The following is a 21,413-nucleotide window of genomic DNA, read 5'->3' on the forward strand; positions in this document are numbered from 1 at the left end:
TTATAAAAGAAGGAATAAAGGCTTAAGAAATTATTGTCTATCCTTCATATTGTCAGGAAGAATGGACTGTTCCCTGAAAATTTGGGAAAAGGATTTCAATATGGAAACAGAAAAGAAACAGGATCTGGATAGAGGAAGTTGATGGTTGGAAAAATGAGACACAGAAGAGAAAGGGGGGGAAAGACCATTGAAACAAGGGACCAAGAACCAAATATGAGGCTTTGTCTAAAGAAGAAGGGGCTTGAGAATCTAAAGAAGCAGCTTGCTCGCCAAAGAATGATGACATAGATCCATTGTTGCTGTCAAGTGAGACATCATATAGTAAAAGTCAGAGAAAGAAGAGATAAGCAGTGATAGGCAATGGTTGCCTTCTGAGAAATAATGAGACAGCTATTTGTGGATCTGATAACAACAGGGATTTCTGCTGCTTTCTGAGGGCATATATATGAGCTGTTACAGAGAAGGTGCCCCTCCCCTTGTCAAATTAGATGACAAATCACCCACTTCCTGTGACTCATGAAGGTACAAATGATCCTGACATAAGGAATCTAGAAAGTATTACTAAAGATTATAAAGTCTTGGGCAATAAGTTAAAGATCAAAGGGGAACAGGTGGTTTCTGTTATTGTTATAATGATGCAACACATATTTCAAACAGGTCCCTTTAGTGAGTATACCCTCTGATTGATAGTTTATCAGTTATTAACAGAAAGGAGGGATGTGACCTTTACATTTGCATAGTAGTACTAACACAGCTAGATGTTATTATAGTTGACTAGATTTTTGTTGTCTTTCCATGTTGACTTTATTTACATGGCTACAGGAATTGCAGGTTCATTTGGCTGCTCTTCCTTTAATATGCATTACTATGTACAAGTCTTTGACATACGTGTTATTTCTACTACTTCTGCTTATTGTGGCAAGAACTTCAAAAGAGAAAGGAAGACAAATTAAAAACTGATGACGTCTGAGAACAAAATTTGGATTTCTGAGTTTTGGCTTAAAATACAGGAAAAGCAGCCTCCAGAATGAAGAACAACTAATAAGGGCACACGAGACTGTATTCACCTATAATATTGAAAGTCTGATCTTAAGGGATTTAGAAGAAGATGAAGTGGGATGGGGGAAATTGCCTTATGTATATGTCCACCAACTAGATGATATAAAGCATAAGTAGAATGTATGTAGAAAAAATAGTAGTAGAGCTACCCAGAAAATCCTAAGAGACAAAATCCAAGGAGGTAGCCCTCAATAAAGCTCATTACCTCAGTTGTCTATGTACAAATGCATGAAATACAGAAAACAAACCACAGATAGCACTGAGACTTGTTGAAATGGTATGCTTTATTTAAAAGGACTTGTCTAGATAAGAGGAAGGACCTGAAGGGGACTAGTGCCATATATTACAGTAGACAGAGTGCTAAACCTAGAGGCAGGAAACCTGAGTTAAAATCTGGTCTCAGACACATTATTTGTGTGACTCTGGGCAAGTCACTTGGCTTCTCTCAGCTTCAGTTTCCCCACCTGTGAAATGAGGATAATAACAGCACTTACCTTTCAGAGTTCTTGTGAAGATGAAATGAAATACTATTTATAAAGCACTTTGCGAATCTTAAAGTCTCATATAAATGCTAGTTATTCTTATTAACCCATGAAATCAAAGAAAGAGGAAAAGGACTCCATATTACAAAAAAATATTTATAGCAGCTCTTTTTTTTTGTGGGAGCAAAGAACTAGAAATGGAAGGGTGCCCATCAATCAGGGAATGGCTCAACAAATTAGAGCATATGAATGTAATTTAACGATATTGTTTTGCTGAATGAAATTATAAAAAGGATAGTTTCAGAGAAATCTGGGAAGACTTGGATGAACTGATGTAGAATGAAATTAGAAAAACTAGGAGAACAACTTATACAATAACAATAGTATTATAAAGAAAAATAATTTAGAAAAACTTAAGAACTCTGATCATTACAATGACCAATTATGATAGCAGAGAACACGTGATGAAGGATTTATCTATGAAGTACTTGGAATGCATGGACTAATGTATGAACAAGGCCAATTTGGGAATTAATTTTGCTCAACTATGCATGTATATTTGTTACAGGGCTCTAGTTTTTCTTTTCTTTTCTTCTACTTTCCAATGGGAGACAGGAAGTGGAAGGGAAAGGAAAAGTATTTTTAATAATTGAAAAATTTTTTTAAAAGCTAGACCCTTTAAGGAAATTCAGAAGTCATAGGGACAGGGGAATCAGTAAAAAAGGCATTTGAGTTAAGATGAATACTGGCAGAAATAGAAGCAGTGTTGTCCTTAGATTATTCTATAGACCAATTGTACAGAAAGAGAAAATAGATGAGTTCAGACACAGATCAAAGCCATCCATTATATATGAGTAATGGGACACTTCTATTATCTGGCTATCTGCTAGAGTGGCTCCTTTATCCAAAGCAAGGCAGCTAATACTTTATTTGCTTAAATGATAATTTCCTCCTTCAAAAGGTGGAGAAGCTAACATGGGGAACTTATATTGAGGATTTTATTCTTACCAACAAGGAGAAATTAGTTACTGGGGAGGCAATGGATAATGAGAACCTTGTGGTGATATGACCATTCCAATTATAATTGGTGACAGAGGAAAGGAATGTAGTCAGTCAGACATGCTTCCTAGGAGGACAGATTTCAGAGTTCAAAGAAAGGATAGTAAGGATCTCACATCCTAAAATTCTATAGACAAAATCAGGCCTGGAGAGTTGGGAAATGATTGAGTCATCTGGATGGCACAATGGATAGAGAGCCAGGTCTGGAGTTGGGAGGACTTAGGTGAAAATCTGACCTCAGACACTTCCTAGCTGTGTGACCTTGGGCAAGTCACTTAACTCCAAATCCCTAGCCTTGTCCTTCTTATCTTAGAATCTATACAATAAGGGTTTGGGTTTTAATTTTTTAAAAATGATAGATATAAGAGGAAACAATGATGAAGAGAAATGTTCAGGAAAATTTTTCTAGAGGTTAATGCAAGTCACTGCTCAACCAAAGCTTTAAATAATTTAGATCTTATATTCTCTGTATCTTCTGATCAGTTCTGAGATGGTAAAAAATGTAGCCAATTGTTGAACATCCTTTGTGACAGCCTGCTTGTTCCCTACATATTACCCTTACTAATAAGAACATAGATGACATTCATACATATTTTGAATAGATTGAAGAGTGGGCATGAATACTGGGCATATAGACTGTTTTTTGATATCACTTTTTGGTTATTGGTGAGAGTTGAGATCCTCCTCCCCCACATCTTTGGAATCTTCCTTTCCTCTGATATCATATAAATTGATCCTTCAATGCACTCACAATTGTATAATCACAGGCACAAAGATGAGATCCCATCATGCCTACTGCTTATTGATTATAAAGAAAAAAGTAATCCATTGAATAGCACAAATTATCATTTTACAGGCAATTTTCCAACAAGAATGGCTCCTATACATATATTTAGATCATTCAAGACTCTTTGGAAGATATAGCAATAGAAATAACCTTGTTCAATGATCCTCTGAAAAGAAATATCAGATGACAAATTGGGAGAGATTTATGCTCAACAAAAGTATTCATCATTTCGATGGAGATTTAGCCCAGAACTTAGGTCAAAGAGTGAAGAAGTTCTTGTTTTCAGCTGACATCATGGTGACTGCATCAAGACCTAAGACGCTGCAAAGCCTTCTGGAAGATATCTATAATCACTCAAAGGAGATTGGCCTGTCAAACATCAATTGAATAAAGGATGTTTATTGCCTATATTTTACAATGCATAGCAATGGAATCCTCTAGAGTATGTCCAAACTCTAGAGTATGTATAACTGGGACAGACAATATAGATGGACAGACAATAGTGAGTTGGGCCCACAGTTGAAAAGGAGTGTGTGTGGGGGTGGGGGGTGGGGGAGCACTTTGCAAACCACTTGCTTTCAGTAAATAGCTTTCATGGAAGATTGCTTTCAGGAAATTGCAAAGCACTTATACATGATTCCGAGCTTCCAAGAACAGCAAAGCAATTTTTTTCAGTACTAGTTGGTGTTTCTATATGATATCAAGATCTGGAATACCACTGCCCCTAAAGAAGTAAAGATAAGCATCATACCTTTGTGTGGCAAGATAGAGTCAAATAATGGATATGAAAAGGCTGTAACATGCAATCAATGAGAAGCTCTGAAGAAAAATAGGAGTGAAAGATGTAATCAAAGAATTACATGGCACAAAGAGAAGATGGGCTGTTTACATGACAAGAGTAAAGTATAACAAATGGGTGGTTAGAGCACTCCACTGTTAGCCTTTCAATGTTGGGAGGAAGAAAGAAAAGTCTCTAAAATACTTGTTGGAGCCCCTGTGGTGAAACTTTGTAAAAACATGGACAAGAATAGCACTGTATGTGCAGGCATGGATGAGTTATCTGCCTTACTGGAAAGTTAACCCCCAGACTGATGCAATCACAGATCTGTTTGAATATATGGATATTTACAGAAAATAGAAGCAAAGGAATGAAATGGGGGATAAGTGAAAATATGGCTTTATTTCTGCTGAAACTCAGAATGTAAAGGCCCCAAATGACCTGATGATGGCAAAGAAGGCTAAAATTAATTAAAAAAAAAAGACTTTAAAAACTAACTCTATTGGGGGAAAGAGGATCAAAGATGGGATAGATTTTGAATACCTGTTAACCCTATATTATTGGGCCTCCTATAGAAAGATAATTCAGAGGAGATCAATGATAATTGATAAATAGAAAAAGTAGAGTTGAAAAGATGGCATAATAGCAGGAAGCAATACAGAAAGGTGTATCCCAAAATACATCTAGAAAATTCATCAGACTGAATTCTGGTGAAAAAAAAATCACAGTGAGTCATGTTTCCAGTCCAGGGTGCTTAGGGAGACAGAGATGTCTGCAGACACTAGGGACAAGGTCTAGTCAAGAGCATAGCAGTGCAGGGTGAAGTTATACACTGGAGTAAGCAGAGATCCTATACCCATACCAACACACTCCCAGCCTGGGGACAGGTGCCAAGTTTTGTAGCTCAATATATAGGCCTAAGTCACAGATCAAGGGCAGACTGAAGAAAAGAAACCACATCTCCCTAACCCCCCATGCTAGTCCCAGGCCCTAGGCAGAGAGCAAAGAGGAGGTTCAGAATTGAGCAGTAGCAAGTGTGGCTCAGATCCCAGAAACAGATCAGGATCTTAGTTTAGCTTCTGGCACAGTCTGAAACCTGCAGAGGAATATAACCAGGGCAGGAATTCCAGACCAAAGTGGAACCTGCAGTTTTATCAGTGAATAAGCAAAGCTTCCCAGCTAGCTGATGCTGAGTGAGTCCAGTAGCAGTCCATTGATACTCAGATCCAAACCCAGGTCAGTAAATTACAGTGTTGAGACTAGGGGGAACAGCAATCAGATTTTACCTTGGATCAGACCACATTGAGAGTATTGAAAGCTTTCAGCTCCCTGAGATCCTGGAACAATACAACATCAATACCCCCTAAAAAGTAGTAACAGAAGCACCTCAGCCCTTCCCTCTGGAAGTGCACAAAATTAGCCCTAACATCACGTACAAAATTAGGAAATTAGGTTAAAATAATGAGAAAAAAGAATCCCAATATAAAATCTATTTTGGTGACAAGGACACTCAAAATACAAACTAAGAATAAAATAATGCCAAAAAAGACCAGGGAAGACTTGGATGAACTAATGCAAAGTGAAATGAGCAGAACCAATTGGATAATTTATACAATGACAATATGGTAAAGACAACCTTGAAATAATTAGGAACTCTGATCAGCAAAATCATTAACCATGATTACAGAAAACTAATCATGACATATGCTACCCACATTATGATAGTGAGTATATATATATATATATATATCTATATATATATACTTATGTATACAAGTATATACTTATATATTTACACCCACACACATTCACACACACTACATTTTTGTATCAGAAGTTTGGGGTGGATTTTTTTGTTCTCAATTGGGAGGGCAGATTGAGATGATATAGTGAAAATAAGTTTATCACTCTGACATGATTGACTTTATTTTGTTTTAGGTCACCATTTTGTGATGAAGTGTTTGGATGTTTGTTATTCAAAACTTGTTTTTCAGTATTTAGTATATATGGTATAGGATGGTAAACAACATGCTTGCTGTTTATATATATATACAACATGTATTCATAAATAACTGCTATACACATGGGACCCCCAGATAGAATAGATTACTAATTGGAAAATTTGGTAAACAACCTTGCCATTAGTTTATGCCATCAATCAAATTAATTGGTAAACAAGCTAAGTCATTGACCACCAAGCAGAATTTGGTGTAATCAGATAACACTCACAGCTAAAACTATAAGCAATCTACCAAAGACCTCCAACTTTCAACTTGATCCTGGGTTGTAATCACAGAAATCTGTGTTTTCTGCACTTGAGACTCAAGAATCTCCTATGTTCTCCTGAGGGCAGTGCTCAATTGCTGACTTGACAGGCAATCACTTGGGAAGGAGATGCAGGGTTTCTGGCTGGACAGACAAGGAATCTCATCACTGAGTACAATTATGAGACAAGCTTACTGGGAAGTTCTGGAAAACCTGGTTGGTGGTTTGTACTTAATGGGGTTAATGTTTATGATGCCAAATAGTTAATATAAATGAATGTTTGCATGCATTTGATTAATAAAGCTTGATTGCTAACTAGTGTTCTTATTGTTCTAGGTAGTATAAGTAATAGCAAACCAATTTTGCACATTAAATATTGTTACAAGTAGGAGAAAGAAGGTAGATTTTTGCAGATGAAAAAATTTTTTAAAAGATTAAAGTTTCTTATATTTTATTTTGCCATTTTCTCTGCCATGAAGAAAATGACCTTTGGACTAGAAAGACCATTAATTGATCAATCAGAAATTGGTACCCAAATAGAGATATAAAAATAGTAATCAAGCTTCTTTAAATTCCTTAAAAATACATGTCACCCAGGCTAGATAACTACATCCTATGGTCCTGAAAGAAATGGTATATATAAGTTTTGAGCTGTTATCAGTGATCTTTGGAGGATTGTGGAGAATGAGTCACTACAGGATGGGAGAAGAGCAAATGAAGGGAGAATTTAAGGGAGAGTCATATAAAGAGACTGATATAGGTATATGGGGAAATCATTAACCAACAAGATTTTAAAAAGAAATGTATAGAAGAAGGAAAAACTGGATTCAAGTCCTATCTCTGACATATATAAGCTATGTATTGTAGTTAAATTATTTAATCTCTCACTGCCCCAAGGAAATGCTGTAGTTTAAGAATAGCTGCTAACAAATTTTGCTAAAGGGAATTTCCCATTGGTAGTCCCCTATTCTGATAAAATTACAGGTGTGGATGTAGGGTGGGTGAAATGGGGTATAATAGTAAAACCAGCATCATATCAGATGCAGCTGCAGGAATGAATATACTTTAAAAACAATTATTAAGTCCTTGCTATGTGCCAGGCACTGTGCTAAGTGCTGTGAATACAACTTGAAACAGGCCCTGAGCTCAAGAATCTTATATTCTAGTAGGGGAGGATAGAATTAAAAGGGGAGAGTTGGAAAGAGGAGATAGAGAAGGTATCTAGGTAGTGGTATGGTTTAGAAATGGTCAGGGGCTTGTGTGTTGGCTGAAGATGTCCATAAACATCCTTCTCCCCATAGACCTAGTTTTTATTTAATTAACTCTTCTCACTCAAGAATGGTACCAAGTTCTGCTACATCACACACCCAAGGTGAAATATATACAATAATAACAACAGCTAACATAGCATTTACTATGTACCGAACACTTTACAACTATTTTCTCATTTGATCCTCACAACAACCTGGGAAGTTGGTGCTATTATTATCCCCATTTTACAAATGAGGAAACTGAGGCACAAAGGTAAGTGACTTGCCCAGAATCACACAGTTAGTAAGTAAGGCTGATTTTGAACTTGGGTCTTCCTAACTCCAAGGCCAAGAGGCCTAAGCATTGGGCCACTATTGCAAATTGCTTTATTGAAGCTCAGAACCCGGAGGAAGAGAATGATCTGTGTTAGGGAAATGTGCCCTTTTCATTCCCTAAGCCTAACCTTTTCAAAGTTTTAGTGCCCAAAGGGCAAATTCAAGCTATCTGTGAGTTCCCCCAATTCCAGAGAGAGTTGAGGGAGAAAGTGCTTGCTTTGGATAGCTGGCCAGAGGGGTGGGGCATGCAAAAAATGCCCTTGGGCACTAGGAAGAGGGGAAAGGGAGCAACTCACAGAGTAACTGGCTGACACAAATGTGGACCAGCCTAATTAAACCTATTACTACGGATAACTTCTCTTTCTCCTCCTTTATTACTCTTGGGAATACCACCCACATAAACAGAAGCAGAATGCAGTCTAGTTGGGGTGGCCTGTTTGTTATCTTTCAATTTTAGAGCTGACTGCTAGCCATAATAACAGAACTCTTCTGGAGTAAGAGGCCTGACATCTATGCAGGTATACTCACATCTATGAGATCTTGGGTCCAACAAAGTATAGAAGAAAATAAGTAGAAGAATTGGAGAATAAAACTACAAGGGCTCACAATGAAATAGGACCAGTTACACCAAAAACAATGGAAAATGTGTTTTAAAAAATCAAAATGGACAAACCATTACTACAAAATTGTCTAATTAGCCCTCAGAAAACAAAGACCTTCAGAGAGACCAGTGACTGGAGGGGTTGTTACTGATTACTCTGTGGTGAGGTATATGCTTCTTGAAGCTGAAAAGATGGCGAGGAAACCAATAAAAAAAGAAGACATAGCTATTGACCATTATCATAAAGGGAAAAAAGTTATCATAGGTAAGACAATACAAGGTCTGAAGTACCTAAGATGAGAAAAAAATAACTTTCATTGATAAGGCTCACTTTTAAATTCAAGCCAGTACCAAAAACATTGCTAAAATAAGTTGAGGTGAATCCATAAGATCTTGCTATCTTCATAAGAGGATAACACAAAATGTTGTAGGGATTTTTTTTTAACTTCCAGAACACTGGAAAACTTATACTCATTGGGGGAACAATGAACTCTGACAAATATCATGCTATGTTGAATAGTAGAATTGTTATGGAATTACATAGAGATGTACTACTGCAACATAATATTCTACCATTTCAGACATTGTGAAAAATAAAGAAATTTATCTGAGAAATGGAGGTTAACATTCTTGAGTGGGAACTCTCCTGATTTATATCACATTGAAAACCTATGATCTATAGAATCAAAGACAGATTTGTAAAAATGGATAGTCTACTTAATATTTATTTTTATAAAATGTGGTTTTATGACAAAGAAAGAATATGTATAAAAATCTTCTGAACTCAGTGTCAAATCGTGTGTAAAAAAACAACTGATTGTAATCTGTGTTGCATTTTAAGTTTTTTTAAATAGAAAAAAATTTAAGACTTTTTGTGCTTATAAATTCAATTTTTTTTCTCTTTCTAGTTAATTATCACACCACTGCAATATAATGAGAAACAGGTAATTCTAGCAAAGAATATAGGCCAAGGAGATGCAAAAACAATATATAATAAAGAATTTGGAATGCAAATAGGTTAGGCTGCAGGGATGTAAGAAAAAGAATATTTTGTAAAAGGAAATTCAATTAAATTCAATTCAACAAGCATTTAAATGTTTAATATGTGTAAAGCACTGTGGTAAGGTGCCAAAGACATGAATATAAAAGGAAAAGTCATGATCTCAAGAAGTTTAATTTTATGGAAAAGAGTAGATAAGATCTCTTCTCTCCCTTCACCAAAGCATCATAAGATGTAGGTGTTACAGTAGGAACAAAACCGTTTGGAATACCAAGTGTATGGAACTATGTAAAGGCACAAAATACAGACCATTAGTGACAACATTTCAACAGAATCAAAAGAAACCAAAATTGAAAAAAAGGAAAAATGAAGAAAATATAGGTTTATTATGGGAAGAAATATTTATGAAAAATGGCAATACAATTCTTTTACAATTTTTTTTAAACCCTTACCTTCCAGCTTGGAATCAATACTGTGTATTGGCTCCAAGGCAGAAGAGTGGTAAGGGTAGGCAATGGGGGGTCAAGTGACTTGCCCAGAGTCACACAGCTAGAAAGTATCTGAGGTCAGATTTGAACCTAGGACCTCCCATCTGTAGGCCTGGTTCTCAATCCACTAAGCCACTTAGCTGCCCCCTTTACAATTTTTTATGTGCAAATGTCTTTACTTTTTGAAAATGTTTTCATTTTATTATCTGAAAATTTCAAAATATAGTTCTGGGAAGATATAAGTCTAGTTCTACTTGTAGAGAGGGTAATGGATTAGAAGATTTCTTTAAGTACCTTCAAGACCTCTGATTTTTTACAGTTATATGGATTGTGGCTCCCAGAATTTTGGTATATTCTTAAGACATTCTAAGTTTAATTATTAAAAAAAATTTTTTTATTATGAACTTGACAAAATCACTTCCATATTCACAGAATGACAGAAAAGGATTACCTATGAAACCACAAATCTCTATTATGCACAGCTTTAGTAACAACAAAAAAGTATGTATTAATTCTAATGTGGTAGTACCAATGCTGCCCTGCTTGTGTATAGACCCTCCTTTCTTACCTTCTTTCTGATCTCTTCTGTGTATTTTTTACATGTTTCGAACTGACATTCTTTTCTTCTTTTTCTTTTGCAACACTATCCTTATAACCCTCCCCCAACTCTCCACTTGTAATATAAAAGGTGTACCTTTTAAAAATAGTCATGAGAGGGGGCAGCTGGGTGGCTCAGTGGATTGAGAACCAGGCCCCAAGACAGGAGGTCCTGGGTTCAAATATGACCGCAGACACTTCCTAGCTGTGTGACCTTGATTGCCATTGCCTAGCCCTTACCACTCTTCTGCCTTGGAATCAACACCTAGTATTGATTCTAAGACAGAAGGTAATGGGTTTAAAAAATAGTCATGGGAGTAGAGATTTGGAGGGGTCCTAGAGGTTATCAAGTCTACCTCATCATATTATAGATGAGGAAACTGAGTCAGGTAAGTGTTTTATCCAAGGTCATGCAGTTATTGTCAAAGAAAAAACAAATCTATACATTGTGTCTGAAAATGTATGCATTACTTTGTATTTACAGTTTATTGCTTCTTAAACAAGAAATAGCCATGTTTAATTATTGTTAATATTCTAGAACTCTAAAAAATGTTTATCTTAAAAGTTATCTTCCCTTTTTACTTGCCTGTATTTTTTAGCAAGATCATCCCTTTCTTTTTTCTGCTTGGCAAGCACACTGTCCATAATATCCTTAATCTGTAACATCTTCTCACTGTATTGGTCTAGAAACCACAAAAATAAAATGTCAAATCAGGGATTAATAAAATCCAGCTTTAGCTACATCATGAATTCAAGTGAAAGGAGCTGGTGTAAGCAGCTCAAGAAAACACAGCCATAATCCTCAATAGCTTGCAAGAGTTCATTAAAGTTTTGAGACATAAAGGAATAAGACCAAGGATCAGAGTCTAATCTGTTGGTGTTGGCTGGCAAAGAAACATCTGTGGAGGAAGGTGACCAAATAACAAAGTTTACAATGTAGAATGGCCCATCTGAAAGCACATAAATAAGCTATACCTTCAATCACTCTCACATCCCCCTACCCATTCTGTTTTCAATGGTCACCTTAACCAGGTAAAGTTGAGCAGCCAAAGGGAAATACAACCTGTTCTCTACACATCATCTTATGGCATCTCTATACACTTGGCTTATCCACAATCATGATTCAGAGTATCTCTTCAATTACTTATAGGCTCAAGGCTGAGAAGGACCATTCTAGAAAGTTGTCTTTGACAGCTATCTGATTACTCTCCCCACCAACTGTTCAGTCATATCTCTGTATATTCAAATGGAACTTTCAAATGTAACATCAAACAAGACACCCCTCAAATGTGACAACTTTCAACCATTAATTTTAAGACATTAAATTTTAGCCATTATTCATTACACCTTTATCACTCTCTCCCACTTTCCTCCTCAGACTGTCAGACAGGAGAAGTAACTTTATTTTACATTGGCACATAGCATTCTTCAAGCACTTTCTTTCAGAGGCACATGCTACTCCTTAATATTTAAAAAAAATACATTCTAGCATTGACCTTGAATGTCATAACATTAACCAAAAACAAATCCATTTTCATAATTACCAGCATCTTCAGGTGTTCTTATTTCAAACAGCAACAGGTTTTCTTGCTTTTCTTCTATATCTTGTAAAATGGTACAGATGGCCTCATGCTATCAGATACAAATAATACACATTTCACTATGGGAGGGGGGATGTTTCTTATGTGACAATTGAAAACATTCCTACTAAAAAAAAACTAGATGGAGAAAGGTCTGCAAAATGCGCTAAGTGGTTCTCCTATATCCTCCAAGTATATCCAAGACCACATCATTTGTTGATAATCTACAGATAGCTAAACTAATTTTGAAGATTTGAAAGTAATTTAATGCACTCCCTAATCTTATTCTAAACATCAGATGCATTAGTTGATCAATAAACCTTTATTAAGTGACTAGTGTGTGCAAGGTGCCATTCTAGGCACTGGAGATACCAAGGCAAAAGGAAACATCTTCCTTGAAGGAATTCACTCTTTATAAAAGAAATGGCACATACATTCTACACACATATATCTTATATATGTATACTGACATATAGAGGCATATATATGTATATAGCAAGGTAATTTGGGAGAAGGCAGGTAGAATGGATGATTTAAGAAGGGACTCCAAGAGAAGGGGTCTATGTGCTCAGCTTTGAAGAGAATTAGAGATTCTGAGAAGACCAGGTATGGGAGGAAGGGAGTTCCTTCTAGGTATGGGTATATGGGTGGAACAGCAAGTAGATTGGTTTAGCTGTTCCATAGAGGGTACACAGTGAAATTTGGAAAAATAAATCTAGAAAGATAGGTTGAAGTAGGTGGTGAAGGGCTTTAAATGACAAACAGAGGAGTATATACTTGACCTTTGAAGCAATAGAGAGCCACTGGAGTTTACTGAGTAGAGAAATAACATGGTCTGAACTGTGTGTGCATTCCTGAAAAGTAGTATGTAAAGGAAAAGAGTGTAAAGACTTTTTTCCCTCCACCAGTGATTTAAATAATAATTTAATAATTTTGGAGATGCATCCCAGAGCAGGAAAAAAAAACAAGCAAAAATCCAACCCCAATATAATAAAAATTACATTGGCAAAAGTGAATGTCCATGTTAAAGACCATTCTGGGGGGGGGCAGATAGGTGGCTCAGTGGATTAAAAGCCAGGTCCTGCGTTCAAATGGGGCCTCTGACACTTCCTAGCTGTGAGAACCTGGGCAAGTCACTTAACCATCATTGCCTACCCTTACCTCTCTTCTGCCTTGGAACCAATATACAGTATTGATTCTAAGATGGAAGGTAAGAGTTTAAAATTTAAATAAAAACATTTTTAAGGTTCATTCTGCTTCTATCTGTGTATAAATTTTAAAAATCTAATTCTCATATAACCTTAGAAAAAAGTTAGTTAAAAAACACTTATGAAAAGCACACATATGCCATAAACTACACACCACAGATCACTGTGTAAAGTTGGAAGACCTTGTACCCCCTGAAACTACATTACCCAAACTCCCATATTAATTTTAAAACTTACAACTGCCATTACCAGCAAGTACTTCCTGGCTATGTTTGTCACTTACTGGAGTTTGGCATTGAGTCACTTATTTGTCCTTGGTAACAAAGGCAGTCTTAAAATGTAAAGATTCTCTGGAGTGGGGCGTGGCAAGAGTATAGAAGGCTGGGGTCTCTCACAAACTTTTCCTAGTAGCTCCTTAGCATGGGTTTTAGTCCTGATTCTATAGCTAACTACTACCTGTGTGATCTTGGGCTCTTCTCCACTTTTGTCTTTCGTGAGGTTGTTAGGATTATGTTCATGGGTTTCCAAAGCCAATTATAACCCATGTATACAAAAGCTAAAAAGAACTCATTTTTTTTTTTTGTATGAAGTTATACCTGTGGTAACACAATGTGGCAAAAAAGTTTGGTAAGAGATCTAGGTTCCCTTACCATCAACACCACCAGGTCGACTTGTCATGAATCAGAATTGTTCAATGACTCTTGAACAAACCAGAATTTGTTCAATGAATCAACTAGTTCACTTCAGCTGCTAGGTAGTGAGTGACAGTTTTGAGTAAGTGGACATTTAGACTCTAGCGGTCACAGGAATGTTGGAGAATACAACTGGAGTACTTTTCTAGCTGTCTGGGACTATGTGTCCCTGACTTTGTTTCTTTCTCTATCAAATGAGAAGTTTCTAGTATAACATCTAAGCTTCCTTTTCTCTGTTATTCTGTGTTTCTAGGATCATAGTAGATTAGAGATTTGTCATATTAAATGACTTGGAGAGTGAATGAAAGTCTTAAGTCATAAAAGACTAGAAAGTCAATGTAGTATAATGGAAAACATTCTGGATACAAAGTAACAGATTTGGGTTTGAATCCCAGCCCTGCCGCTTACTTTTGGTATGGCATTAGGCAAGTCACTTAAATCTCCTCGTGCCTCAGTTTCCACATCTGCAAAATGTAAAAAGGGACCTCTAACACCCTTTCTGCTTCTCTATCTATGGTCCTATGAGAGGGAAGTTTCAACTGAGTAGCATCAAACAGTTGGTATACAGTGGGGTATGCAAGAACACTGAATAAAAGAATAAATGGTTTGGCTTATTTTCTGTTTTTGCTAATTTCAATTCTCCTATACTCTTACTTGTTAATGGCAATTAACATCATTGTTCTGGGCCAGAGGGCAGCTGGGTGGCTAGGTGGCACTATGGATAGAGCATGGGGCCTAGAGTCAGGAAGATTCGTCTTCATGACTTCTAATCTGGACTCAGACTCTTACTAGCTGCGTGACCCTGGGCAAGTCACTTAACACTGTTTGCTTCAGTTTCCTCATTTGTAAAATGAGCCAGAGAAGGATATGACAAACTATTCCAGTATCTTGGCCAAGAAAACCCCAAATGGAATCATAAAGAGATTGAAACAACTGAATACCACTAATTTTGGGTTAGACAACAAAGATAAGGGCATCTAATATATCTTTTTGTCTCCTTCAAACAATTGCATAGAATAATTCTACTCTGTACATTTAGGAGAAGGTGACTAGGGAAGTTCTCCACAGCATTCTCCAAGTTTCCTATGACCCCAATGGTCCAAATGTCCAGGTACTCAAAAAACGACCGTATAGCATTTTGAACAATTCTAATTCATTACAAATTGACATGGTTGTGTTGGTGACAGAGAGCCTAGGCCTCATCTCACCAAATTTTTCAGCTGGACCACATTCTCCTAATCACAAGCATAACTTCATTATTTTTTTAAAAAGATTTTATTTATTTATTTGTTTGTTTGCTCATTCATTCATTCATTCATTCATTTATTTAAATCCTTACCTTCCATCTTGGAGTCAATATATGTATTGGCTCCAAGGCAGAAGAGCGGTAAGGGTAGGCAATGGGGGTCAAGTGACTTGCCCAGGGTCACACAGCTGGGAAGTGTCTGAGGCCGGATTTGAACCCAGGACCTCCCGTCTCTAGGCCTGGCTCTCAATCCACTGAACTACCCAGCTGCCCCCTAAAAGGGTTCTTTTTAAAAGCTTTTGTAGATGTGAGGTACAGTTGTATTTTGGAGGCATCTCATGCAATCTCATGAAAGACAAGGGTGGAGAAAAGAAAGGGAAGGAACATCATTTTCAAATTTTTCAAACTCTAAAAAGAAAATTAGTCTTTTATTTCTCTTTCTCATTTCATTTCATATTCTTATTTTTACTATAATCCTTCGTATCATTTTTATTTCCTTGAAGGTGTATGGGAAATTCCCTCCCTTCTCACTTTCTCCCTACCCTTGCCACACTCATATATAGACTTGGACTAAATAAACAAAACATTACAAGTCCCAAAGTAAAATGGATTTCTAGATCTAAGGGCAAAATCAGGAAAAGGATAAATCACTAAGGAAAGGAAGTGCTATCTTACATAATTACAACTAATAAGGATCCACACATGATGAACGGAACTCTCTGTCCACAGCAAACTTTCTCATAAGTAACAATTTCACAGTATGATCTGGAGACATACTGCTGATGTGATGAAGTTGCCCCCCCTAGATATCATCAGGAAGCAGCCAATGTAAAATGTAATGAATGAAAAATAGTCTTGAGAATTATAACTTGAATTTTTTAAGGGGCTTTTAACAGCTATGCTTTAAAAGTTTAAAAAAGGGTACTTGAGATTTTTAATGGCTGGAAAGACTAAGTGGAAGAAAGCAAGAAGTTTCTTTTAAGGACAAAATGAAGTGAAATGTGAATTAAGTGGCAGATACTGTAGCAGAATTAATACTGTAGCAGAATTTAACTAAGACTGCTTAAAATTATAACTAGATGCTCTTATTTCTTTTCTTATTGCTCCATAGTACATAGGAACTCAAATTGGCCATGCAGAAGGTAATAGGAAGTAGTTAGATGCTTATATTGTTTTCTTACTTAAGAAGGCAGCAGGATGTAGTGGAAAGACCACCAGTGATATATGGTTTCAAATCAGACTTCTGAAATAAACTAACAGTGTGACCATGAGCAAATCTCTTAATATCTTTCAGCCTCAGTTGCTTCATCTGTAAAATGGGCATATTAACACCTACAATACCTTTTTCTGGATTATTGTGAGGATCAAATCAGATAACATATGTAAAGCATATTGTAAACCTTAAAGCACTATATCAATTATGTTTAATTTTTGTTTTTAGTTATTTGTTTGTTACATTAAAGTTCCCAGGTATCTCCCTTCTTTCCCATCCCTGCAATAGGAAAGGTATCATTTGAGCAAAAAAAAAAGGCATATATAAAACTATGTCTCATTTGTTTCTATTTATCAGTTCTTTTTCTGGAGGTGGACATATATAAGTTATTCTTCAAATAATATTTCTGTTACTGCATTCTCTTGGCAAAATAAGCATAATTATGAAACTTCATTATGTTGCTTTATTATGCCACTGTTGTCCACCCCAATTCATCAGCTTATACACAAAAATGAGTGCCCTTGTTCAACCTGTGGCAGCTGCTCAAACTATAGGCATTGTGCCTAGGTGTGACTGACTAGCTAGAGAGCATACATTACAAATTTGGCCCTACTGAGTGATGGAAAACTTCACACCCAGTAACTAGATACCAGGAAAGTAGCACCTTTGATAGAGAACACAAATATCTAGTCACAAGAAAGATATATCCCTCATTGTAAATTAATAAATTGGTTTCTGGTACTAATCAGTTTCATGGGGCTGAAGGCAGTAGAAGCAAGCTATCTCAATGCCTAACCCTCCCTAGGTGGGCTGAATGTCAAAGTTCCACGCCTGCAGAGCTGAGAGGCCTGACCATGAAAAGTGCCAGCCTGAAAGAGTCAGCTGGCATATTATAAGAACGCCTAAGTTTCTATGTACATTTAAAAACATTTTTTTCTGTGTGCATTTTTGAGATAGGGCCAATTGCTTATCAACAAGCCAAACCTGCATGTTACAATTTCTGTTTGTAGATTTTTTTTAAATTCCACATTCACAGACATATTTATCATTTTTTGAATAAAAACCATTAAAAAAAACCCAAAGTCTTATAAAGATAAAGCTTTAGCCCTCTTTTCTAAACTTCATAGGTATATTTCCCTTGACTAAAAATACAGGAAGACTGTCCCAACCCTTCTTAATTCTAGTGCATTCCCTCTTCCAATTATTTTCTATTTTTCTTGTATATAGTTTGTTTGTACATATTTGTTTGTTTGTTGTCTCCCACTTTAGAATGTAAGCTCCTTGAGGTCAGGAGCTGTCTTTTTTTTTTTTTTAAACCCTTACTTTTCATCTTAGAATCAATACTGTGTATTGGTTCCAAGGCAGAAGAGTGGCAAGAGCTAGGCAATGGGTGTTAAATAACTTGCCCACAGGGTCATCTAGCTAGGAAGTATCTGAGGTCAAATTTGAACCCAGGACCTCCCATCTCTAGGCCTGGCTCTCAATCCACTGAGTCACCCAGCTGCCCCCCACAGGCTGTCTTTTGCCTATTTTTATATCCATTGGGGCTTAGCACAATGTCTGGCACTTAATAAATGTTTATTGACTGACTGCATTACATTGACTTCTACACCAATGACTCTTCAAGCCATTGTGCTTCTGACTGATACCAAGTTATATACTCTGTGAGTGTTCTTCCTAAAAATAAACCCCAAACTACAATGGTTTCTCTCCCCTCGTCAAACAGTCTAGTTCCTCTTAATGGAGAATTTATTAGTTTATCTAAACTGTTGTTGACATTATTTTCAGTCTTAGACCATTGCTTGTGGTAATAATAAGTAGCACAAGTTTATTACCTGCTGATTAAAGGAATATAATACTGGTATTTGCCCTCAACTTACTTTTCTCATGCTTTAAAAGGTATATCTTAATCCTAGTATCCTGAGATTTGGAAACAAGTTCATGCTGACTTATCCATACTATAGCAAAATAATCCTGCCTGATGATCAAAGGGTATGAGAGTAGAGGTAAGAATGCATTGCCATTACAGTATACTTATAAGTGAAAAATACAAGTTGTTTTCTTGGTGCAAAGATTACCTGGTTATCTGTGGATTGGGAGTAATTCATTTTTTAAAATGCCTTCCTTCGTTATATTAATTAAAAGGCTTCTTATATCCATGAGAAAATCTTCCATCCATCAGGCCAATGTTTGCCTAACAAAATGGGCTTATATCTATTAAGAGCGTCTATGTTAGCATTTTGATAAATATTTTATTGAATACCTGTTATGCTCTTTAGTATAAAGTTTCCCATCCACACAAGCTTCATATACAGTCAATTCAGTAGATTAATTATGGAATCCAATAATTTCCTGGTTTCTGGGGTCATTTCTTCTTCCAAACTTCCCTATTACTGTCAAGGGCACAAACAAACTTCTAGTCACCCAAGCATGCAAACTTGGTGTCATCTTTGACTCCTGACTCTACATACCCTTCGTATCTAATATGTGGACAAGTCTTGTCATTTCTGCCTTTACAACATCTCTCATATATGTCCTGTCCTCTCTACTCACAGGCCACTACTCCAGGACTGGGCTTCATCTCCTCACACTTGGACAAGGCAATGACCTTCTGGTCAATCTCCTTGCTTCAAGTATCTTCTCCACTCAAATTTGTCCTCCACGCAGCTGCAAAAGCAATTTTTCTGCAAGTTTGACCACATAACCCCTCCACCCCAATCAGTACACTCCAGTGGCTCATAACGGAGCTATCTCAAAAAAATGCCCTGTTCAATATTTGACATTTTCACAACCTAGCTCTTCCTACCTTTCCAGAAGTCTTTTTATACTTTGCCTCCTCCTACATACTTTTTATTGTTCAGTCATATCTGACTTTTTGTGACTCCATTTGAGGTTTTCTTGGCAAAGACACTCAAATGGTCTGCGATTTCCTTCTCCAGCTCATATTACAGATGAGGAAACTGAGGCAAAGAGGGCTAAATGACTTTCCCAGTAAGTGTTTGAGTCTAGGCTTGAACTCAGGTCTTTCTGACTCTGGTCTGATGCTCTAGCCACTGTACCACCTAGCTATCCTCTCCACATACTTTACAATCTAGGAATACTGATTCCTTGTTACAACTCCCACACAGCATTCTATCTCCCAATCATATAGCTTTTTATTGGCTATCTTCCATGCCAGGAATGTTCTATCTCCTTACTCCACTTACAGTCCTGGCTTCCTTCAAGTCTCAGCTCAAATCCCACCTTCTGCAGGAGGACTTTTCTGTTATTCATATCCCATCCCACCAGCTAAGGCCTTCCTTCTGAGATTACCTTCCATCAACTTTGTCTGTCTTGTACATATTTAGTTGTTTGCTTATCTTCCCCATTATAATGTGAACTCCTTGAAGGTTAAACAAATTCTGCAACTAATCATAAAATTCTGATTTTCTTTAACACAGGCATGTTAGGCTTAGGCAGGGACAATACATTTACCCTTCTTTATATTCCTCAGTGCTTAGTAACTAGGTGGTGCAGTAGGTTGAGAGCTGAACCTAGAGTCAGGCTGACCTGAGTTCAAATCCAGTCTCAGACACTTATTAACTATGTGACTTTGGTTAACCTATTTAATCTCTTTCTGCCTTAGCTTCCTCATCTATAAAATAGAGGTAATAACAGTACCTACTTCATAGAGTTGTGAGGATAAAATGAGACAATACTTGCAAAGCATTTTGCGAGTCTTGAAACATTATATAAATGCTAATTATTATTATTTTTATAGGATCTAACATATAGTAAACACTTGATAAATGCTTGTTGACTGTTTGATTGGTGGATTAGTGAAGGCTCACCAGTGCAGTGGTGGTAGAGCAAACAGAAGTATTATAAGAATTTACTGTCATAGTCGGTTATTTTGGGAAGAAAGGAATGAGCGCAGTGGTAGAGAAGTCAAGATAAGTGATAGGGACAACAGCATATTAATTATTTTGTATTATATGTATTGCTGATCCCTTCCAATCAATAATACACATAATTTTGAGTTAATCATATAATTTCTTCTTGGTCCATTATATTACTTGAATATACCATATGTCTGCTTAAAATGAAAAAGAATAATGTCTTCAGCTTTTTCTTATGACTCAGCAAATGCTGCCCAAAAGTAATTCTGGCTGGCACAACAGGACTGGCATTTTCTGTCTTGAGGAATATGAGAGATATAAATTTCACTCACCATGGGAGTTCTTTTTCTTGTCGAATCTTGGTGTGAAAATGAAAGTGGACCGGCACTTTTAGATTTGCTGCCAGAAGACTGTTTTTGTCTTTTTAACCTTGAAGAAAGTTTTTCTGCTTTTATGAAAAATAAGAAAATGTAATAAGTAAATATAAGAATTTAATTCCTCTTTATCTTTTTTTTTTTTATCCTGGGACTCCATTCTAGGAGCATAGAGCCACAACCAGTAGGCAATGGGTCACACAGTCGCTCAGGGTCACCCAGCTGGGAAGTGTCTGAGCCCGGATTTGAACCTAGGACCTTTCGTCTCTAGGCCTGGCTCTCAATCCACTGAGCTAGCCCAGCTGCCCCTACTTTAGGTTGCAGTTTCTTTAGCAGATGTAGTTTTTACAGGGTGGGGTTGCTAGCCCCATGCCCAACCCTCCTCCTTTTTCATCCAGGCTAGGGACCGTCCTTGGCCCAGGAGTGGTAAGGGTGGGCAATAGGGGTCAAGTGACTTGCCCAAGGTCACACAGCTGGAAGTGTCCGAGGCCGGACTTGAACCTAGGACCTCCAGTCTCTA

At 36.9% G+C, this 21,413-nt stretch overlaps 1 protein-coding gene across 1 annotated transcript in view; it reads right to left on the reverse strand.

Moving 5' to 3' along the window:
* Positions 1 to 21,413, reverse strand: part of ANKRD31 (ankyrin repeat domain 31) — a 188,979-nt gene that overhangs the window by 51,869 nt on the left and 115,697 nt on the right. The window contains exons 23-24 of the mRNA XM_044680804.1: positions 12,247 to 12,334; positions 11,289 to 11,385 (exon numbers count right to left, since the gene is read on the reverse strand). Of these exons, the coding sequence (XP_044536739.1) occupies positions 11,289 to 11,385; positions 12,247 to 12,334 (185 nt within the window). The remainder of the gene's footprint in view (positions 1 to 11,288; positions 11,386 to 12,246; positions 12,335 to 21,413) is intronic.

This window comes from Gracilinanus agilis, chromosome 1 (assembly GCF_016433145.1).
Source record: "Gracilinanus agilis isolate LMUSP501 chromosome 1, AgileGrace, whole genome shotgun sequence".
NCBI lineage: Eukaryota > Metazoa > Chordata > Mammalia > Didelphimorphia > Didelphidae > Gracilinanus > Gracilinanus agilis.